The sequence below is a fragment of the Arvicanthis niloticus genome, chromosome 30 (assembly GCF_011762505.2).
Source record: "Arvicanthis niloticus isolate mArvNil1 chromosome 30, mArvNil1.pat.X, whole genome shotgun sequence".
Taxonomy (NCBI): domain Eukaryota; kingdom Metazoa; phylum Chordata; class Mammalia; order Rodentia; family Muridae; genus Arvicanthis; species Arvicanthis niloticus.
The window spans coordinates 5,776,906-5,799,778 of record NC_133438.1 but is presented as its reverse complement, the minus strand read 5'-3'; the positions used below and the strand labels follow the sequence as shown (position 1 = coordinate 5,799,778).

The 22,873-nt window shown below is 41.7% G+C and overlaps 1 protein-coding gene across 1 annotated transcript in view; it reads left to right on the top strand.

Annotated features, from left to right (window-relative positions):
• Positions 1-22,574, top strand: part of LOC143440851 (NACHT, LRR and PYD domains-containing protein 2-like) — a 42,577-nt gene extending 20,003 nt beyond the window's left edge. Inside the window, exons 6-11 of the mRNA XM_076927721.1 lie at positions 1,474-1,638; positions 4,618-4,788; positions 6,288-6,458; positions 14,093-14,263; positions 19,988-20,158; positions 22,259-22,574. Coding sequence (XP_076783836.1) covers positions 1,474-1,638; positions 4,618-4,788; positions 6,288-6,458; positions 14,093-14,263; positions 19,988-20,158; positions 22,259-22,397 — 988 coding nt within the window. The 3' untranslated portion in view covers positions 22,398-22,574. The remainder of the gene's footprint in view (positions 1-1,473; positions 1,639-4,617; positions 4,789-6,287; positions 6,459-14,092; positions 14,264-19,987; positions 20,159-22,258) is intronic.
• Positions 22,575-22,873: the final 299 nt, after the last annotated feature.

The following is a 22,873-nucleotide window of genomic DNA, read 5'->3' as shown; positions in this document are numbered from 1 at the left end:
GGTATCATCTAGTGTCCCCAGGGGAACAGAATCATGCGCGGCTGAAAGCAACTGATGGAGACAGAAAGCAGTGTGCTTGAGGCATGAGCATAGGAAGCCAACTGGGCAGCGCGTGTGTGTCCATGGCCAAAAACATGTACGAAAGTTAATGAAATTGGAATAAAATTCATTGTGTCAAAATACTGGCAGGGAAAAGGTTAAGTCTGTAACTTAAATGCATGAGTGCAGGGTGTGGGAAACGTTTCACTCTTGAGGTTAATCTGTAGACTGTGGGCCTAGAAAGTTGAGATCTAGGAAGATATAAGTCACAAGGGTTTCAAGGACTTCAGATAGTTTCTAATGAGAAATGTTGGACAACAAAAACCAGGCTTGAGTTGAGATGAGTAAGATCTGAAAATAGCATATGCTGTAGTGTTATTATAATATCAATATTATATACTCCATATTTGCTGAGGAGAGTTGAGAGTGGTTTGGAGGGGGTGGTTTAGGTGGTCTTTTGAGATGGGGTCTATGTATCCCTGGTTTTCCAACAGTTCATCTGTAGACCAAGTTGGTTTAAGACTTCTGACAAATCTACCTGTCTCCCATATGGTCGGATTATACCACACATAACACGAGAGCATAAACCTGTATTCATATATTCTCTCTCTCTCTCTCTCTCTCTCTCTCTCTCTCTCTCTCTCTCTCTCTCTCTCACACACACATACACACACACACACACACACACACACGCACGGCTTATTTGACACAATATGATCTTTCATCCATTTTCTTTTAACACTATGTCCAGAGAACCTGATACATTCTTCTGGAATCTGAGGGCAGCTGTACTCATATACCTACTCACTTATTCACACCCACACATAGACACACACTTAGTTACATAGTTAAAAATGAATCTTTCTTAAAATCTGTCTTATATAGAGATTATCATGTTTTTGCACAAAAAAAAAGGAGCATCTCGCCCAAAATCAACATGTTTCTTGATCATTTCAGGGCCGTGGGATTGTAGCTATGAAGTGAAAAAAATTATAGCTGTGTAAGACGATAGCTATGTTAATTATCATGGTTGGGTCAATTATCTGACAAGGTGTACCTATAACAATGTTGTATAGCCTAAATACAAGTCTGTCAACAATGCCTTGAAGATGTGGTGGTTTAATTTGAGGGAGCTAAAATGTAATCATACTGCATTCCTTTGCTTCTGTTTATTGTACAGTAGAGGAACAAATAGGCAAAATCAGCTTTTTAGAAATTTTTATTATATTTATTTATAATTGTGTGGAGAGGAATGTGTGATATATATTTGTGTGAGTTGAGGCCAGAGGACAATTGGCCAGAATTGGTCCTTTCGTTTGACTACATGGGTCCCTGGGATCAAACTGAAGTTGACAGGTTTGGTGTCAAGTATGTCTATTTACTGAGCCATCTCACCAGCACTCAAGAGCTCCTCTTTTGTATTCTTTTCTTCAGCCTCAAAAATATCTCCCCAGATGATGCATATGAGAAACTGTGCCTTGTCTTTACTGGTTATAAAACCATCTCACATCTGACCCTGCAAGGTGGTATACTGGACAGCACGCTTCACTCACTGTGTGAAGTTCTGGAAAATGCAGCATGCAACCTAAAGTTTCTCAGGTCTGTCTCTTAATTCTTCAAAAGTCTGGTCATATAAAACTATCTTGAGTCTTTCTATATAGCAAATCTAAATTCGAGGGAAAGATTTCTTATTTTTTAAATTATTTATTTACATCCCAAATGTTTCCCCCCCTCCCAGAGTTCTTCACCCCATTCCTCCTCCCCCTCACCTCTGAGAGAGTGCTACCCCACTCCCAGGAATGCCCCTTCCCTGGGCATCAAGTCTCTATAACATTAGGCACGTCCTCTCCCACTGAGGTCAGACAAAGCAGTCCTCTGCTACACATGTACTGGGGGCCACAGACCAGCCCATTTATGCTCTTTGGTTGGTGGCTGAATATCTGGGATTTCCCAGGAGTCCATGTTAGTTGACACTATTGGTCTTCCTATGGGCTTGTCATCCCCTTCAGCTTCTTCAATCCTTCCCCTAACTCTTCCTTAGAGGTCCCTGACCTCAGTCCAATGGTTGGCTCTAAGTATCTGTATATGTCTCGGTCAGTTCCTGGTAGAACCTGTCAGAGGATAGCCATGATAGGTTCCAATCTGCAAGCACAACATAGTATCAGTAATAGTGTCAGGGTTTGATGCCTGCCCATGGAATGCATCCCAAGTTGGGCCAGTCACTGGTTGACCATTCCTTCAGTCTGTGCTCCATTTTTGTCCCTTGATTTCTTTTAGACAGAAACAATTCTGGGTCAAAAATTTTGAAGATGACTTGATGTCCACATCCCTCTACTGGGGGTCCCTGTCTAACTACTGGAGGTGGTCTCTTCATATTCCACCTCCCTACTGTTGGGCATTCCAGCTAAGATCACCCCCATTGATTCAAGGGAGCCTCTCACATCCCAGGTCTCTGGGACTTTCTAAAGGTTCTCCCCAACCCCATTCCAGCAGCCCCATATTTCTATTCATTCTTCTGGACCTCTGAACTTCATTTCTGTCTCCCACCATACCTAATAAGATTGCTTATGCTTAGAGTGTGTGTGTATGTGTGTGTGAGAGAGAGAGAGAGACAGAGAGACAGACAGAACCAACATTCAGAGCACATAGACTAGAAGATAGAAAAATAATTCAGTCTTCACCTTCCCTGAGCTCTGAACAACCTAAACAACTATATATGACAACCCTATGACCAAGAAACTTCTAGAGTTTAACAGCTCTATTGGGTCATTTTCTTGTGATTGTTGTAGTCATATTTTTCTTGGGTTGTCATTCAACATAAGCCTGAAGACCCCTTCTTCCCAGCAAAGGTGTTCCAGCCCATCATTTAAGCCCTTCCCCGGCATCACTCTTGACTGAGATATCAGCTGTTGGGATGTTCTCTACTGCTTATACCACCACCCTCATCCTGTGGGCCACAGATCCTAACATGACCACATTTAAACCAGCAAACGGTAGCAGGGACACAGTGTAAGGCTACAAACCATCCCATGTATTTCCCAGTATGTGATATTCACCCATTTCTCTAGATCCTCTTGTCAAGGAGATAACATACAATCCATAAGGACTGGGACATGAGGTAAAACAAATCATGAGATAAGTTGTAACTGCTGTGAATACTATCCATGGAAAATGACCTTTTTTCCTTTTCCTGGGAGAATTATCTGGGAGGGAAAGTATATAACTTGAATATTTGAGACTCAATTTTCACTTTAAATGAATAAGCCAATGCCCAAAATGAAAGGAAATTTCATGTAAATTCAATGTATGTGATTTTTGGAAGCAATTGGCAGTGCGCATAACACGCTGATCCCTTGATTTAATTTGGTTACATAGTTACAGTGCAGCTCCAAGAGAGAAGCTCTTCCTTGTCTTTAGTCCGTCTTAGCTATGTGACAAATGTCCCTGTGTCATTCCATGTGGGTTATCAACTTAAAACATTCAATGTTAAGATCCAATTGCTTCTAACATAAAATTGGAGATAATAATCTGTCACTCGCCTATAATCATGGGACTGAGGAGGCTGAAGCAAGAGGACTGAAAGTTTGAGATCCACATAGTGAGACCCAGTCTCACAGATAATAATATATGAAGCTGGGTTTGGTGGTGCATACCTTTGATCCAAGAACTTGGGAGGCAGAAGCAGGTAGATCTAAAGGTAAGCCTGGTATACATAATGTCTCAAAACTATATCTATATATTTATAAACTTATGCCAGTACAATTGGCAATACATGTGTGCACATGGGTATGGGGCTATCCTTGAGGCATGGGTAAACTACTAGTGGTCACAACACTAAGGAAAAAGTTACTCTCTCCCCCCAGGCTGGCACTGTTGGCTAATAATCTCTTCAGCTAAGTGTGGAGCTAAAGGGAAACAAGAATTTAGGGTAGAAATCCTGTTGAGTTGACAGTAGGAATTAGTAAGAAATTATGTGAATAAGATATATATATATCTGCATGAAATATTAAAAGAATAAAAATTAATTTGAGACAGGATATCACTGTGTAGTTCTGGCTGGCCTGGAACATACTGTGTAGACCATCCTAGCCTGTACCTCACAGAGATCTGCCTGCCTTCACCTCATGAGTGCTAGTATTAAAGGCATGCATGATCAAAAAATTATGTGGAAGAAAATGAAACTTGGTGAACGTAGGCAATTTAGACCATGTTTTTGTACTCACCAAGGGAAGGAGACCACAAAATGGCCAAAGAGTTTAAACACTGTGCCTTTGAACAGCTAGGAAGTAAACCATTCATTCCTACAATAGGAAAGAAAACTCAAAAGTTTGTCTGTGGGAAGTTCATCCAAGGAGAACAAGCTTGATCCGAAACAGTCCCATCCCTTCAATTCGCCACAGTCAGTTTCTGCTAGCTTTTTGTAAGCCTGATTTGATGTTCAACTCTCTCTTTCAATTAGTTCTCTCACTTTGGCTTGCTGTATACTTACTGAACTCATTCAGAACCGCAAACACAGCTATCCTACCTACAACATTCTCTGGACCATTCAGAACATACTTGTTCTCATTTCTTCCACAGCCTGGGATCTTGTTCTACCACTGATCAGAAATGGGATGACTTCTTCCTAGCCCTGAAGGCCAGTCAATCCCTGATACATCTGGATCTCACAGACAACAATCTCTTGAACAAGGGTGCTAAGCTGCTATGTCAGACTTGGAAGCAATCCACGTGCTTACTGCAGAGGGTATCGTAAGTGTGTCCTCTCTTCCTATAGAACCTCGATTTGGACACTGATCTATAGACAGGAGAGACATGGTTGACTCCACACTTACAAGGCAACCTATATTGTTGTGGGATCCACTTAAATCCAACAAAACTCTGCTAGTCAATACAGATGACAAAAATTTATTGTAATCAGGGCCACAGAACAGACTCAGAAGCTAAACTGTGACCCTGAGGAGAAACTGCACAGCATATTTAAAGGATGAGACCACAAAGTGAGGGGAAGTGGGGTACACTGTACTGTATTTAGCATTGCCCAATTGTATTTTGACAGAAGAGGTTGAGGAAGAGTGTTTTGACTGATCAAGTTAGGAACAAGTTCCTAGGCTTGGGAACATGAACTTAGTTGGACCCTGCCAGCAAGATGGAGAAGTTGCCCTTGAGCTGTCTGGACTCAGACAACTGCTTCCTTATAGTAGAAGCCATTCAGCTATTGGGAAGTCCCCAGCTCACCTGGGGCCTGGGGCTTTGATTTTAGTTTCTCACTATGATTAAACAGAGTCTGAAAATTAAATGGTAGTACTTGAAATAAGTTCCTTTGTTCCCAGCTCTATGAGCCCACCCATGCACGCAGATACCTGCTTCTGAGTTTTTGACTGTGCATCACTAATTTTCTCTTCTCTCTCTTACTGTTGAGAATTTCCTGCATGCATATGTCTGTCACTTGATAAAACTCATATCCATTTTCTCTCCTCTGAATTCCCTCCATCCTGTCTTTACCAGTGTCTCCCAACTTCACTTGCTCTTTGCTTAAGCCCACTGAGTCTACTTACTGTACATGGGGGTACGACAATCTATTGTAGCATGGGTCACCTCTCAAGAGACACATCCCTGAAGAAAACTTGACTCTTCTTACCCCCAGAAACCATCACCTGCCAATAGCTCCTCTGCATGAGCCCCTCCCTCATCCCTGCTGGATTTTAGCTGGCTTGGTCTTAGGACATCTTAGATTGCTTTTCTAAGTCTAAATCCCTCATGTGATTATAACTGTGTGGTAGAGATCTACAAAAACTTGAACCAGAATTTACCTTCTGGATATAGCTGGAAATGCCCTCTCCTGTCTTAATAGGTATGTGATTTGTTTGTTTAGTTAGTTTGGCTTGCTTTGAAGTTTTGTTTTAGGTGGGGATTTTTAACAGTTTTATACATGTGCGCTATGCATACTGGCATTCTCCCCCACCGCCACCTTCCAGTATACCCTCCTGACAAATCTCTCTCATTTATACCTATTCATCTTATTTTATGATGAATGTGTATTACGTGTAAGACTGTGGGTTCATAGCTATGTGCTGAAACCTGACAGGCTCAGCAAAGGAGACATGACTAAGGTTAGTAATCCCCCTTCTCCTAAAATCTATCCATAGACAACAGTTGACTTGGGTGGGCCACTCTGAGCCTCTCCCCTTCTTAGACTTATTGTTGATAGAATCAGCCCTGTTTGGTCCAGCTTTGTGATTCCTCCACAGGTTGGAAAACTGTCATCTCTCTGAAGGCAGTTGCAAGGACCTCTCTTCCATTCTGATGGTCAGTCAGACTCTGACACACCTCAGCCTGGCCAAGAATGAACTTGGGGATAATGGACTGAAAAACCTGTGTGAAATCTTATGCTACCCCGAGTGCAAACTACAGACCTTGGTGTAAGTCTTCTCTGCCTGCAGGCATTGCAGGTGTAGGTGTGTGTGTGTGTGTGTCTGTGTGTGTGTGTGTGAGAGAGAGAGAGAGAGAGAGAGAGAGAGAGAGAGAGAGAGAGAGAGAGAAGGATATATAAAAGTAATTCATGATTATCGTAACTACTACAAATATTATGCTAAGATCTTCCAGATGAGTGATCGTAGCCTTCCAATGGCCATGGATGAACTGGGTTTACCTGAAAGCCAGGCTAGAAATGAAAGAGATGGGGTGGGGGGTTGGGGGGATGAGGGGAGGTGCTATGAAGCCAAGACAAAGTTCTGATCAAGGCTCAAAGTTTAATATTCAGCACTGAGTTTATATAGGGGAAGCCCACCAAACCCATCCTTGTTTCAACTGGATCATGTAGCAAAGCAGGCTCAGCAGGCAGTCTGTTATTCTAAATTCTTGCAGGAAGTTGCAAGTGTAAACAAAGCAGCTGACTTCACTTAGGTGTTAGATCCTGTGTGGCAAGCAAGGTCTGTACAAGGCTGGGAAGGGCACAAGTGATAGAATATGAGAATGGCATTGGCTGGAGGTGCACCCCAGTGGTAATGGTTACATATAGCATAAGTAAAACCCTAGCTTCAGTATTCCTACCATTATAGAATATGTAATGTTAATATTCTATAGGGAATTGAGAAGAAGATCTGGTTTCCAGATTTGACTTCCTTTTTGGTTTTGGTTTTGGTTGAGATAGTGTCTTATGTATCCCAGGTTGACCTAGAATTCACTGTATATCAGATTTTGAACTCTCCTGATCCTTTTCCTACCAAGGACCTCGATAATAAGGATGTGCCACCAGACCTGGGACTTTCTTCTGCTTTTAATTTTTTTGTAAAGCATGACCCATTGAATCCCATTAGTACTACTGACACGAACTCAGGTGTGGGATCATCCACTTGAGAGACAGACAACCTACCAGCAGGCATCTCCCAAAGAACAGTGACTCTACCTCCCCCAGAAGCCATCACCCACTAATACTTTCTGTATTGAGAGTTGGTCCTCAGAAACCCTCCCCCACACGTGTAGTATTTTTGCCTGACAGGTCTTCTGGAGATAACCATGGCTGCTGTGACCTCGTGTGTGCTGTAGCATGTCGTGTCCAGAAGACACTGTTGCCAGCTCCTCCCCATCCTCCAGCTCTTACACGGTTTCTGTCTTTTTGTAAGACAAAAATCTCACTGTGTCGCCCAGGCTGGCTTTATATTCAAAGCAATCTTGTTTCAGACTCCCCAAGTGCTGTGCCACCAAGCACAGCCTAGCATCCTCTTCAAGTCTGTGGTTTTAGCACTGTGTAATATAGAGTATACATGGTTGGGTAGAGGTAGAATCAACTTGTTGACAAGCTCAATATGACCTTGGTTTTTATCCTGGAATCTGTAGGATCCGTTCTATTTTTTAACATAATATTTTTAACGTGCGTGTGTGTGTGTGTTTATGTTTATACTTATCCTGTTGATACCATATGATGTTATTTGTAGGGATGTGTTCAGGGCTGATCACGTGGCACTGGTCCCTGAGGATAGACCATCTCTCTTGCTTCCAGCTTTCCTTAGTTGCCTATTGTCCTTTGTGTAGTGTTGAGGCCTCGTGGGCTTTTTCTTATCCAGTTTTGCCTGTTCTTTAGTATCAGCCTTATTTATTGAGCTCATGTTTGGGCAGTCATGTGGGTGAGACTTTATGAGTGTAGATTCCGACATTACTAGGAGATACAATTTCAAAACAAACTTCCTGACCCTCTGGCTCTGTCCATCTTTCCATCCCATCTTCTGTAAACTTCCCTGGCCCTCGGGTGCAGGAGTTTCTTGAAGATACATCCATTGAAACTGAGTTCCAAGACTCTGCAATTTCATTGGTTGTGATGTCTTCAGTGGTCTTTTATTGTTGCAAAGAGACGTTTCATAGCATTAGTTACCAAAGAATAATAGGGCTGTACCACAGAGATTGTGTTTAGCATTGACACTACTATACTGGGTAACAGAGAGGTCACTTCCAACATTTAAACACTGGCTCTATTGGAATGAGGGTCAACAGAACAGTTATTATTTGCTTACTATTACTATAATAATCACTATGACAAAAAGCAACTTGGGAAGGAAAGGGGTTTGTTACATGTGGTACTCCATCATGAATGAAAGCAAGGCAGAACCTGGATGAAGGATCTGATGCAGAGGCCATAGAAGAAGCTCTGCTTACTGGATAGTTCACTTTGATTTTGATAAACCCAGTGCCCCCTGCCTATGAGTGGCACTACCTCCCCAGGAGTGGCACCACCTCCAATGACTGGGGCCTTCCCACATCAACCATTAGTTAAGAAAAAGCTTTAAAGACTTGCCTACAAGACAGTCTTGTAGAGGTACTTTCTCTGTTGAGGTTTCTTCTTCCCAGCTGACTCTAGCTTCTGTCAAGTTGACCACAAAGTAAATAGTGAAGTTTGTGTATGAGGTTTGGAGTTCCTTCCTCAACATCATGAAAGGAAGAAAGGATGGAAGAGGGAAGAAGTAAAGGAAGGAAGAAGGGTAGCTGTCAGGCTTTCCTATAGTTGCAACCTTTGTAATCATGTTAAATAGCCAGAGTCAGATAACTACTTGGTTATGTAAATGTGATGAAATACTGAGTTCATGGTTAGAGGTAGATGGAAGGAAAGAACTCCCGAATAATACACTACATAAGCATCTAACCGAACACAAATGTCCAAAGCCCTGAAGAACCTGTCCTCCTAACTAGCCACACCTTGACCTTACAGCGTAATTATGGTAGAAGGCACTATCATCAGCACAGGCAAGATGGTACATGCCCGTAAAATTAGCATTTTGGAAGTCAAACGCAGGAAGATCATAGCCTATGCTACAGAGTGAGACCTTGATCTCCCTCTGCCCCCCCCCCAAAAAAAATCACCACAGAAAACTCATTACCTTCTTTTTATTGGATATTTTGTTTATATTTCAGATGTGATCCGCTTTCCCTATTTCCCTCCTACCCAGGAACCCCCAATCACATCCCCCCTCCTCCTGCTTCTATGAGGATGTACCCCCCAACCTGCCCACTCCCACCTCCTCACCCACAAATTCCCCCACGCTGGGGCATCGAGCATTCACTAGACCAAGGACCTCCTCTACCACCTATGCCTGGCAATTCCATCAACCCCTACATATACAGCTGGAGCCTATGTGCTCCTAGGCTGATTAAACCCTGGGAGCTCTGGATGGTTGGTATTGTTGCTTTCCCCATGGGGCTGCAAACACTCTCAGCTCCTTCACACTTCTCTCTCACTCCTCCATTGGGAACCACATGATCAGTTCAATAGTTAGCTGTGAGCATCCTCCTCTGTATATGTCAGGCTCTGGCAGACCTCTAAGGAGACAGCTATATCAGACTCCTGTCACCATGACCTTCTCGCATCCACATCAGCGTCTACCTTTGGTGACTGCATATGGGATGGATACCCAGGTGGAACAGTCTCCAGACAACCCCTCCTTCAGTTACTGTCCCATGATTTGTCTCCATATTTGTTCCCATGAGTATTTTGTTATTCCTAAGAAGGACCGAAGCACCCACACTTTGGTCTTCCTTCTTCATGTGCTGCATGTGGTCTGTGAGTTGTATCTTGGGTATTCAAGCTTTGGGGCTAATATCCAATTATCAGTGAGTGAATACCATGTGTGTTCTTTTGTGGTTGTGGGTTAACTCACTCAGGATGATATTTTCTAGTTCCATCCATTTGCCTAAAAATTTCTTGAATTCATTGTTTTTTAATAGCTTAGTAATATTCCATTGTGTAAATGTACCACATATTCTGTATCCATTCCTCTGTTGAAGGACATCTGGGTTCTTTCCACCTTCTGGCTATATTATAAATAAGGCTGCTATGAACATAGTGGAGCATGTGTCCTTGTTATATGTTGGAGCATCTTCTGGGTATATGCCCAGGAGTGGTATAGCTGGGTCCTCAGGTAATGCTATGTCCAGTTTTCTGAGGAACCGCCAGACTGATTTCCAGAGTGGTTGTACCAGCTTACAATCCCACCAACAACGAAGGAGTGTTCTTCTTTCTCCACATCCTCACCAGCATTAGCTATCACCTGAGTTTTTGATCTTAGCCATTCTGACTGGTGTGAGGTAGAATCTCAGGGTTGTTTTGATTTGCATTTCCCTGATGACTAAGGATGTTGAGCATTTCTTAAGGTGCTTCTCCGTCATTAGTGTTTCCTCAGTTGAGAATTCTTTGTTTAGCTCTGTAACCTACATTTAATAGGGTTATTTGGTTGTCTGGAATCTAGTTTCTTGAGTTCTTTGTATATATTGGATATTTGCCCTCTATCAGATGAAGGCTTGGTAAAGATCTTTTCCCAATCTGTTGGTTACTGTTTTGTCCTATTGACAGTGTCTTTTGCTTTACAAAAGCTTTGTGATTTTATGAGGTCCCATTTGTCAATTCTTGATCTTAGAGCATAAGCCATTAGTGTTCTGATCAGGAACTTTTTCACTGTGCCCAGGTATTCGAGGGTCTTCCCCACCTTCTCTTCTATTAGTTTCAGTGTATCTGGTTTTATGTGAAGGTCCTTTATCCACTTGGACTTGAGCTTTGTACAAGGGGATAAAAATGGATCAATTTGCATCCTTCTACATGCTGACCTCCAGTTGAACCAGCACCATTTGTTGAAAATGCTGTCCTTTATCCACTGGATGGTTTTAGCTCCTTTATCAAAGATCAAGTGATCATAGGTGTGTGGGTTCATTTCTGGATCTTCAATTCTATTCCATTGATCTTCCTGTCTGTCTCTGTACCAATACCATGCAGGTTTTTTTTATCACTATTGCTCTGTAGAACAGCTTGAAGTCAGGGATGGTGATTTCCCCCAAATATCTTTTATTGTTGAGAATAGTTTTCTCCATCCTGAGTTTATTGTTATTCCAAATGAAATTGAGAATTTCTCTTTCTAACTCTGTAAAGAATTGAGTTGGAATTTTGATGTGGATTGCATTGAATCTGTAGATTGCTTTTGGCAGGATGGCCATTTTTACTAAATTAATCGTGCCAATCCAGGATCATGGGAGATCTTTCCATCTTCTGAGATCTTCTTCAATTTCTTTCTTCAGAGACTTGAAGTTCTTGTCATACAGATCTTTCACTTGCTTGGTTAGATTCACACCAAGATATTTTATATTATTTGTGACTATTGTGAAGGGTGTCATTTCCCTAATTTCTTTCTCATCCTGTTTATCTTTTGAGTAGAGGAAGGCTACTGATTTGTTTGAGTTGATTGTATAACCAGCCACTTTGCTGAAGTTTTTTTTAATCAGGTTTAGGAGTTCTCTGGTGGAAGTTTTAGGGTCACTTAAGATTTCTATCATATCATCTGCAAATAGTGAAATTTTGACTTCTTCCTTTCCTACTTGTATCCCTTTGACTTCCTTTTGTTGTCTAACTGCTCTAGCTAGGACTTCCGGTACTATGTTGTCTAGTCTCTGATTTTTGTTATTAGAGCTGGAATTATGTTTGTGTAACTATCTTCTTTTGGGTTTGTTGGAAGATTACTTTCTTTTTCTAGGTTGTAGTTTCCCTCCTTGTGTTGCAGGTTTTCATCAGTTATCCTTTGTAGTGCTGGATTTGTGTGAAGATATTGTGTAAATTTGCTTTTGTCATGGAATATCTTGGTTTCTCCATCAATAGTGATTGAGAGTTTTGCTGGGTATAGTAGTCTGGGCTGGAATTTGTGTTCTCTTAGGATGTGTATGATGTCAGTCCAGAATCTTCTGGTTTTTATAGTCTCTGGTGAGAAGTCTGGTGTAGTTCTTATAGGTCTGCCTTTATATGTTACTTTACATTTTTCCCTTACTGTTTTAAGTATTTTTTCTTTGTTTTGTACATTTAATGTTTTGATTATTATATGACAGGAGGAATTTTTTCTGGCCTAGTATATTTGGAGTTCTGTAAGCTTCTTATATGTTCATGGACATCTCTTTCTTTTGGTTAGGAAAGTTGTCCTCTATAATTTTATTGAAGATATTTACTGGCCCTTTAAGCTTGGAATCTTCACTCTCATCTATACCTATAATCCTTAGGTTTGGTCTTCTCATTGTGTCCTGGATATTTGGGGTCAGGAGCTTTTTGCATTTGCATTTTCTTTGACAGTTGTGTCATTGTTTTCCCTGGTATCTTCTGCACATGAGATTCTCTCTTCTATCTTTTGTATTCTGTTGGTGATGCTTGCGTCTATGACTCTTGATATCTTTCCTTGGTTTTCTATCTCCTGGGTAGTCTCCCTTTGAGATTTCTTTATTGTTTCTACTTTTTATTTTAGATCCTGGATGGTTTTATTTAATTCCTTCACCTGTTTGGTTGTGTTTTCTTGCAATTCTTTAAGGGGTTTTTGTGTTTCCTCTTTAAGGGCTTCTACCTGTTTACCTGTGTTCTCCTGTATTTCTTTAAGGGAATTGTTTATGTCCTTCTTCTTAAAGTCCTCTATCGTTGTCATGAGAAGTGATTTTAAATCTAAATCCTGTTTTTCCAGTGTGATGGGGTGTCCAGGACTTGCTATGGTAGGAGATCTGGGTTCTGATGATGCCAGGTAACTTTGGTTTCTGTTGCTTATATTCTTGCACTTTCCTTTTGCCATCTGGTTATCTCTAGTGCTACCTGCATTCACTGTCACTGACTGGAGACTGTCTTTCCAGTTATCTTGCTTGTGTCAAAACTCAGAGTCCAGATGTCTCTGTGATCCTGTGATTCTGAGCTCTTGGTGGAAGAGCTCCTGGGACTCAGGCTGCCTCTGGGATCCTGAAATCCTACTGCTCTGAGTGCAGTGGTTCCACCAATGCTCTAAGATGGTTCAGGATATGGTGTCTTCACAGGAGCAGACAAGCTAGGTTTCTGCTGCTCTGAGTTCAGTGGCTCCTCTAGGATGTCTCAGGATATGGTATCCTCATGGGAGCAGACTAGCTAGGTGTCTGCCGCAGCCAAAAGGACCAAGCGAAGGCGAAAACTCTTTACCTCTTAAGATACCAAACACAGCCATGAAGTAATTGTCAGCATTTATGAAGCACCTACTGTGTACAGGCACTTTGCTAGAAACTTACTGCTGATCTATGCCCCATCCATAAAATACTACAAATTTGATGGTTTCTCTGTTGGGGGATAAGAGCTGTATTTACCTATGAGCGTAAGTATTTAAGAGATTGTTGGAAACTGTATATCTGTTAAATGATGTATCCTCTTCATTCTACTCCTGAATCTTTGCACTCTTCTAGCCACAGGCAGTTGTCTTGGTAGACAAAGGCAGCATGAGATTTCATTTCATACCAATTAATTTTATTTACTTATTTCTTTGAGAATTTCGTATTATGTATACAATGTATTTTAGTCATAAGTCCTTTCCAACTTCTCTATGGGAACTTTGAAAGTTTTTGAGAACCCCATGTGGAAATCCACTCTATGGTTTCATTCTAATATCATTTATCACAGTATCTCTAAGCTTAATTGAAACCAGTGGGTTGGGGTAGAAGGTTGGGGTAGAAGGTTGTGGTTTGGTTGCATCATCCCAGAATGGACTAAGGTGTTTGTTTCTGGCTTTTGTCCCTGTGCATGTGATTTTTCCAGACTGTGGTCCTGTAAGATCACCAGCAATGGTTGCCACCATCTCTCAAAGGTGCTCAGACAAACACGGAGCCTGCAGCACTTGGATCTGGGGCTAAATCACATTGGAGCCGCAGGTGCAAAGCTTCTGTGTAATGCTTTGAAGAACCCCAAGAGTGAATTGAAAAGTCTGTGGTGAGTTGTGCCTTTTGAACTGCAATCTGTACCTCAAAGGAGTTTCCAAGTGTAGCAGGTGCCTTCCGAAGCAATAGAGAGGTTCTGAGTCAAGTCAGTTGAGTTTTGTATCACATTTTTCTAGTATTCACATCTACAGCTCCTACAGAGAGATAAAGAGGACAACATGAGGGGATTGATTCTGTTTTCCCACCACATGAGATCTAGAGTTCAAACCCTGGTTGGCAGACTTGGCAGCAAGGCCCTTTACTCACTAATCTACCTCTCTTTTCGAAGTTGAGTGTTCTTTTTTAAATCAGCAGGCAAGGGGCTGTAAGATAATGGTTCAGCAGTTAAGATCTCTTTTTTGCTCACAAAGAACATAAATTTTGTTCCCAAGCTCACATCAAGTGGCTCCAAATTGGCTGTAACCACCAGCTCCAGGGGATCTGCTCCCTTCTTAGCTCATTGGCAACACAGCCATGCACGTAAAGTTGGTATTTTAAGGGTTACCTATTAGATGTGATTGCATGCTGTGCAATCATTAGACTGTGGGTCATATTCCCAGCATCAACATAAAAAAGCAATGCCTAATATGTCGGCACTGGGAAAGCAGGGACTAAGGCATCTCTGGGACTCAGTGGGCAGCCATTCTAGCCAAATTATAAATTCCATATTCACAGAGAAGACTTATCTCAAAATATGAGATGGAGAATGCTAAACACAGTATCAAGCCCCTGGCCTCCACAAACAGTGTCACACATGTACATTCACACATGAACACATACATTTACACAAACAGAATATAAATGTCTCCTCTGAAAAGAATTTAAGGATGAGATGCATCAAGCCAAGCAGAAGCACCCACTACTCTCCAACTCCCAAGGTTTATAGAGATAAGAGTTGGGCATTATGCCTATGGTCTCAGTAAGGTCAATGGAGTCTACTTGATTCTGTCCTACAAATCCCAGGCAAATTAGGAGCATCAATCAAATGTTCTTGATGACATCCCTTAACTATGAGAAGGTCCTGAAGGATAATACTCTGCATAGAAGTGCAGTCATATGATTGTCACTCAACAAATGTCCTCCCTGTTCATTCACATTGTCACAGATGCCAGGTTTCCTTGTCTTCTCATGGCTGAGTAATACTCCATTGTAGGTATTTACCACACTTTCCTTAACTCACCAAATCTGTTGGTGGTGCTTGGGTTGTTATACTTGAACTAGTATCAATAGGTCTTCAACGAATGCCAGGAAACCTTAAAAAGCCAGATTCACAGAAGCAGAGAGTAAGACCTCCAAGGCCTGGGGATTGGAAAGGTAAATATTGGTAGGACATCCAATATTATACGTAGATAGATGATTGATTGATTGATTGATTGATAGATTAATATAATATATTATAAAAACAACAAATTTGGGAGCTCTAACATAGTATGTGGTAACCAAATTACTTTTTGTGGCCATTGATGCACAAAAGGCATCAAATCATCATGTTGTATACCCTGCATATAAACGTAATCAAATATTTTGAAACTGGTTTTGCTACATAGTCCAGGGTACCCCAAAAATTGCAATCTTCTAGTCCAGTTTCCTGAGAGATAGGTTTACAGGTGGGTATCACTATGTAACCTAGCTTGTCAATTAAATATTTTAAAATAAAACATGTTATCTTGTGTTTGTAACACATGTTAGTATAATGTTACTTGCAGTGTTCTGTATCTATTTTTTCTATTTTGTAATTAGCTTTTAAAATTTCAGCACCCAGGTAATGCCACAGGATAATCAAAATAGAATCCCTGGAGTGCAATCCAGATACCAGTACCTTTGCAGGGAGCAGACAAGAAAGAGTCTTAAACTGGGAGTGATAGTACATGACTAAAAATCCCATCACTCAGAAGGATGAGTCAGGAAGACTGAGGGTTCACTGCCATGGCTACATAGTAAGACTCAGTCTCAAAAATAAAACAAAAGTACACTTCTGCATAAGACAGGATGTTTTAGTAGATGTCTACATGAGGGCCTTGAGCCCACTATCCTCTTCCCCTCAGCCTACCAAGTGTCAGAGTTACACTTGGCTGATTCTGTAGTGTGGCTGTCACCCATGCTGTTGCAGTCAGGCATCAGTATTTTTAACTTTAATGTTTGCTAGTATGTATTAATTGTGCATTATAATGGAGTCATTGTGAAACTTCCATACAGGTATGTGATGTATTTTGAGCATATTTACATCACTTTGCCCTTCTGTGTTACCCTCCCTTGGATCCCCTTCCCCTTCCCAACTAGTCTGCCTTTCATTTTCATGGTGTGTGTGTCCCTGTGTGTCCCTGTCCCAGTGAGTTTAACCAGGGTTGGCCATAGGTAAGGAATTACATGCAAGAGTATAAACACCTTATTCATGGCTACATTACTGAAGAAAATGTATATTCCTTCACCAGAAACCAAGAAATCTCCAGGAGGTAGAGAAAATATAGGTACATCCTTAGATGCACTTAGAATGTACTCATTCCATGATGGTTACAATTTATGCTGGTGAGAACATTGACTTGTCATCCTCAAAATAATAGAAAAGGAGCCAGCAGCCATGGTAATTTGTGAGGCAACTGTGCTGGCAGCAGAGTGGTGGTATCAATGGTGACAGCTCTCTAGAGGATGGGAATGTTGCTCAGTGGTTAGTGCTTACCTAACATAGGTGTGGCCCTGGGATTTCACATAATGCATGTTGGCATTCCAAATAGGAAGACTGTTTTACCTGGGAAGATGAAAAATAGCATCTGCTCATGCAAGATAAGGAACAGATGACAGACCAAACTAAGGTTACCATCAAACTCCAACTTGGTGAACCAATGAGTTTATTGGGGTTCTTATAGAAATATGGCTGAGGTGGTGTTTACAAAAGCAGAAATGACTCAAAGATAGTCACATCACCAGAGCCTGCCCCAGCACAGGAAATGGCTCAAGAAAGCTGGAAACCTGGAGCACACTGCAAACCTATAGGTGACATAACAGGTTGGAGAATGTCTCTTCCAGGCAGCTCAGCTACTCTAAATTTATGTCCAGCAGACCTTACTGCTTATATATGCATCGTGAGGGAAGAGGCTAGTGTAGTTTCAGGAGGTTACTAAGGCTATTGGGCTTTACTCCTGAGCTTAAGAAACTTCTTTTCAGGACAAAATTATTCACCTCCCCTTAGAGCAATAGTTCTCACTCTTCCTGATGTGGTGGCCCCCGAGCATAAAATTATTTTCATTGCTACTGCACAGTAGTAATTTTCCTATTGCTATGAATCATAATATAATTAACTGTGTTTTCCAGTGGTTTGAGGTGACCCCTAAAAAGCATCATTTGACACTCTCCCCCATGGCCCCATCTCTCCCTCCGCAAGGGGTCTTGACCTACAGATTAAGAGCCACTGCTTTAAGCATCCTGTTGTTTCACTTCTGTTTAACATCCTGTGTCTTAATGAGCTTTTCTCCAACACAGGATGTTTTATCTTAGAGGAAATTGTTACACAACCCCAATCAGCTCTAACCCCTCTGTGTTAGCTCATTTGTGCCTTCTAGGAAACCGGATGAGGTGTGTCTGCTGAAAACATGGCTGTCATGATAAAAAAAAAAAACTAACGTTAATATTCAAACACTTTCTGCCAAGCCGTGAACTCAACACTTGCCACATGGAGTTCATTCAACTGAGTCCATGACCTGAGATGTGCTTGATATCCCACATATGTGACCCTGCATACATGTCCATCATGTATGTGCACATCACTTGATCACTTCTGAAGCCTCTCCTCTCTGCCTTCTGCACACGTGGCAAGCCCAGATGGAAGGCTTTTTCCTGTGTTGGACATATCCATTTTTTCTGTTCCCTAGAGTTAATTGAGATCTTTGTTCAAAATAGAATGGGTCTTTCTCGCCTACCCAAAAACTTCAGTATAAGCTGCCCCTCTGAACAGATTGTTTCCTCACTCTGTGTGTTACCCTCTATCCATTCTTCTTTCAAAGTCCAGTCTATTCTGAAATCTTGGAACCTTCTTCCAGTTATATAGAATGTGCACCTATACCTGTTCAAACATAGCAACATCTAGGTGCATGTGTCGACCTCATACAGGTCTGTGTTCTGACATCTTTGTTTCGCCTGTGGGTTTTCTTCTCAAACTTTAATTAAATTTTTACTATACTTAACTTATTTAATGGAGACGGGAGACCTAGAACATTCCAAAACATGAGTGTGTTCTCTTCTTCTGCCATGTGAGTCCCAAGGACCGAATTCAGGTCATCAGGCTTAACCTTTATCCACCACTCCATCTCACCACCACCACCCACAATATGTTATCAACTTTTTTCCGTGTCTCCCAAGCTAGGTTCAAATTCTTTATGTAGCAGAAGATGACTTTTAACTCCTGGTCCTCCCAAGTGCTGGGACCACTGACATACACCACCATGCCCAGTCTTACATGGATGCTGTGATTGTGTGCATCACATATGTACAGGCTGCTCAGCTTGATACTGTTTCACATAATAGCTGCAAGCCAACATCAGGCCTTTGTGTGAGCCGTTTTCCTGTCTGGAGGTCTCCTACTCCAGAGATCTGCTGTTCTTTTCTTCATTCTCTCATATCACCCACAGCCCTTGATCTGGGAGCCCCAGATCCTCCTTTCCTTTTATAATCTTTTCTTGTATGTGTAATATACTATACAGTATACTAGTTTTGTTTTCCCTGAAGGAAGAAACTTCTGTTGCTCATTGTTAAGCCCTTACATCCATGTGCCTGTCATACACAGGATGATACCCATAGCATTGGCTATTCGAAGGCTATTTGAATTAACCAGCTGCTACTTAAATTTGTAACATTTTATTCTATGAGATTCTCATATATACATATATGAGATTATATATATATATATTCACTACCCCTAAGTCTTTCCTGGAACTGCCTAATCCATCTTCCTCCCAACTTCATGTTCTTTTATTATTGTTATCATCATTAGTATCAATCAGTCCACTTACTCCAGTTAATACTGATCATATGCACATAGGTGTGGGGACATGGGCAACCTGCCACGTCTTCATCTCCGAATCGACTCTCCCTCTGTCAACTAACAATAGCTCCTCAGTAAGGAGGGGAGCCTCTGGAGCCCCTGTGCTGAAATTTTGGCTGGCTTGATCTGTACAGGTCTCGTGCAGGTAAACTACAGTTGCTATGAGTTTATGTGTGCAACAGTCATGCCACGTCCATATGATAGTGTTTCACATGGCTTCTCTCCATGCTCTGGCTCTGAGTCTATTCACCCCCTCTTACAAGATGTTTTCCTGAGCCTTGAAAGGAGAGAGGTTGATGCAGATGACCCTCTGTGGCTGAGCGCTTCATTTATTCTGAACATTGTGGTCAGTTATAAGATTCTTCATCAACCACACTTAACCAAAAAGAAGCTTCTCTGACTAAACTCGAAAACAATACAGATTGTAATTATAAACATAAATATTTCTCAGTTTGACAGTGTGTGACCATCTAGTGAAAGGACATCCAGTTCTCCACTAGAAAATTTTCAACCCTGTTTACAGTACCATGAAGCCTCCTTTCTAACACCCTCAAATCCAAGCAGAAACTTGGATAACCCCCATAACTGTCCTGCCCCTATTGTACAAGCAAGCACAACTTGCCTAGAAGGTGAGTATTAAGAGTATACAGCACCCCATACTAGATAAAACTTAATGAGTTAAGTTTGTGTTTTGTCTGCAAGGCTCTGTGGATGCTCCATCACTCCATCGAACTGCAAAGACTTCTCTGAGACTCTCAGAAGCAACAAGAGCCTGAACGTTCTAGACCTTTCTCAGAACACCATGGGAACGGATGCAGTGAAGACATTCTGTGAAGCCTTGAAACTTAAAATCTGCCCCCTCCAAACACTCAGGTGTGATTCCACCATTTCTGATTTCATACTGTTTCACACATAGAGATTTTGGTGGTGGTGAGACCACAATGCTCCAGAATGGTTCACTGTTGACATCAGTCACTAGCAGTCAGCTTCCGTCCATTGGCATTTAGTCAGCAAATAATATTTTAATTTTTCAAGACCGGGTTTCTCTGTATAGCCCTGGATCTCACTTTGTAGACTAAGCTAACCTCAAACTGAGAATTCTGCCTGCCTCTGATACCAAATGCTGGGATTAAAGTTTTATATCACACATCCAGTTGTCAACAAACAATATTAACCTTCTCTTCAACCCTTTTGTTGCACTGTTGGGTAAACAGAGTCATAGAGTGAATGCATGGGAGACCAAGAAGCTACAATTGCTACACTTTTCTATTTGGGTAAACAACCTGCAAGTCAAACATGGTGTCTCAAAAAAAGTGGGAACCTGGTGTGATGGCTCAGGTCTGTTTTCTGGACCTTGGGAAGTTGAGATAAGATTGCCATACATGGGCTTACATGGTAAGTCTCAAGCACTCCTAGACTATAGCATGAGATGCTCTCTCAAAATAGCACAAATAAAAATGTGTCTGGGGAAATAGATTATTTAATAAAGTGCCAGTTACTCATACATGAGAACCCCAGAACACACATGAGTGTATGAAACTATGAGTTTGTAATCCCAGCTTTGGGGAGGCAGAAATTAGGCAGATTCTCCAAAAATTGATATACAACAATCTAGCCAATTGATGAGCCCCAGTTTCATGATTTAAAATATGACTAAAGGATCCATGGCTCTGCAGTGTCTGTATCACTACAGATATCTTTTTTCCCCATTGAATCAATATACAGGGCTGAGTGTATGGTTCAGTTCATGGTGTAGTTGCCTAGTGTGTACCTTGAGTTTGATCCCTAGAACTGCATAAATCTGGCTGTGATGGTAAACTTGAAAGGTGGTGGTAGAACCAGGGAGCAAGCATGGGCTGGACGTAGGCCCCTGCACAGATGTAGCAGATGTGCAGCTTTGTCCTCATGAAGGTTTCCCACAACTGGAGCATGGGCTGTCCCTGACTCTCTTGCCTGTCTATGGATCCTGTTCCCCTAACTGGGCTACCTTGTCTGGCCTCAGCGAGAGAGGATGTGCCTAGTCCTGCATGACTTTATGTGCCAGGAGGGGATGATACCCAGGGAGGGCCTCTCTGTTCTCAGAGGAGGAGAAGGAATATGGGGGAGGAGATTTTTGAGCAGGAACTGGGAGAGGTGGGGCTAATATCAGGGTGCCAACTAAATAAATGGTGAAAAACAGTTGAGATAGGGAAGATCAAAGGTCCAAGGCCATCAATAGCTACATAATTAATTTGGGGCTACCATAGGCTACGTGAGATCCAATAATCCGGGGCTGGGAACTTAGTAAAATCTTGCTATGCTAACATGAAGACCTTAGTTTTGGTCATCAGTACCCACATAAAAGCTAGGCATGTCCATGTAGGTCTATAATTCCAGTACTTAGAGACAGAGTTGGAAAGCTTTTGGCAGCTTACCAGCTAGCCAGTTTAATGAAACGGTAAGTTCCAGGGTGTCAGTGAGAGACCCTGTCTCAAAAGCCAAGATGGTTGGGAATGAGCAGATTGCTCAGAGGCTAAAAGCACTTGCTGCTCTTGCAGAGGGTTCAGGTTTGTCTTCAGCACCTGTAAAGTGGCTCACAACCATCTGTAACTCCAGCTCCAGGGATCCAGTACCCTCTTCTAAGATACCACAGGAACCAGGGATCAGGCATGAATGTGGTGCACATACATACATGCAGGCAAAACACTAATATAAAAAAAATTAAGTTGGGAATGGGCATTGTGGTAAAGAATCAGTTGAACGGCATCCCTGTGGCAACCTCTAGCTTCTGTATACAGCCACGGGAGTGTATTCTACCAACACATGCATGGGCTCACATACATATACCAAAATAAAATTTAAAACATCACTATGCAATTCTACCTTGCAGTGTAGTATTAAAGTGACCCATGAGACATTTAAGGCATGTGGGAAATTTAAATGGACTTTCTCGAAACAACAAGAAACCATTTTTCTCCTCTGGTTGCAACCTAGGTTGAAATTTGATGAAGCTAACCCCAGTATCCAGAAGCTGATCCAAGAAATGAAGGAGAGCCATCCACAACTGAGCATTACCAGTGATCAAGAGACTCTTAAGAAAAAGAGTCCTCCTTCCCCTCATTTCATTTTTTGAGGCCATTACCCTACAAAAGAGTAGGGGGCCTTGAAGATGAAGGCTCTCTGGGCACCCTCTCTGATCTATTGGTATCTGGGCTAAATGTCCTTATCCTTCTCAGGTCTATGTATAAAACTCACACATGTCACTAAACAATGGTAAATGTAACACATTTGTATCACTGGTATGTTGAGGAATAAAAGTGAAAGCATCCATAAAGAATTGTGTTTACTATAATAGGTCCCCACAAAACTGAAAGAAAATCTTAGGGTAACAGAAACACTATTCCTGAGCAGATGCTAACTACACAAGCCCAGATTGGGCACCAATGACAGACCAAAGTAGGGATACCATGAAAATCCAACTTGGTAAACCAGAGGTTTTTATTAGGATTACTTCCAGAAGCAGCAATGACTCAATGGCAGCCATGTCACCAAAGCCCACGCCAGCATGGGCAATGGCTCAAGAAAGCGGACAAACTGGGGCACAACTTG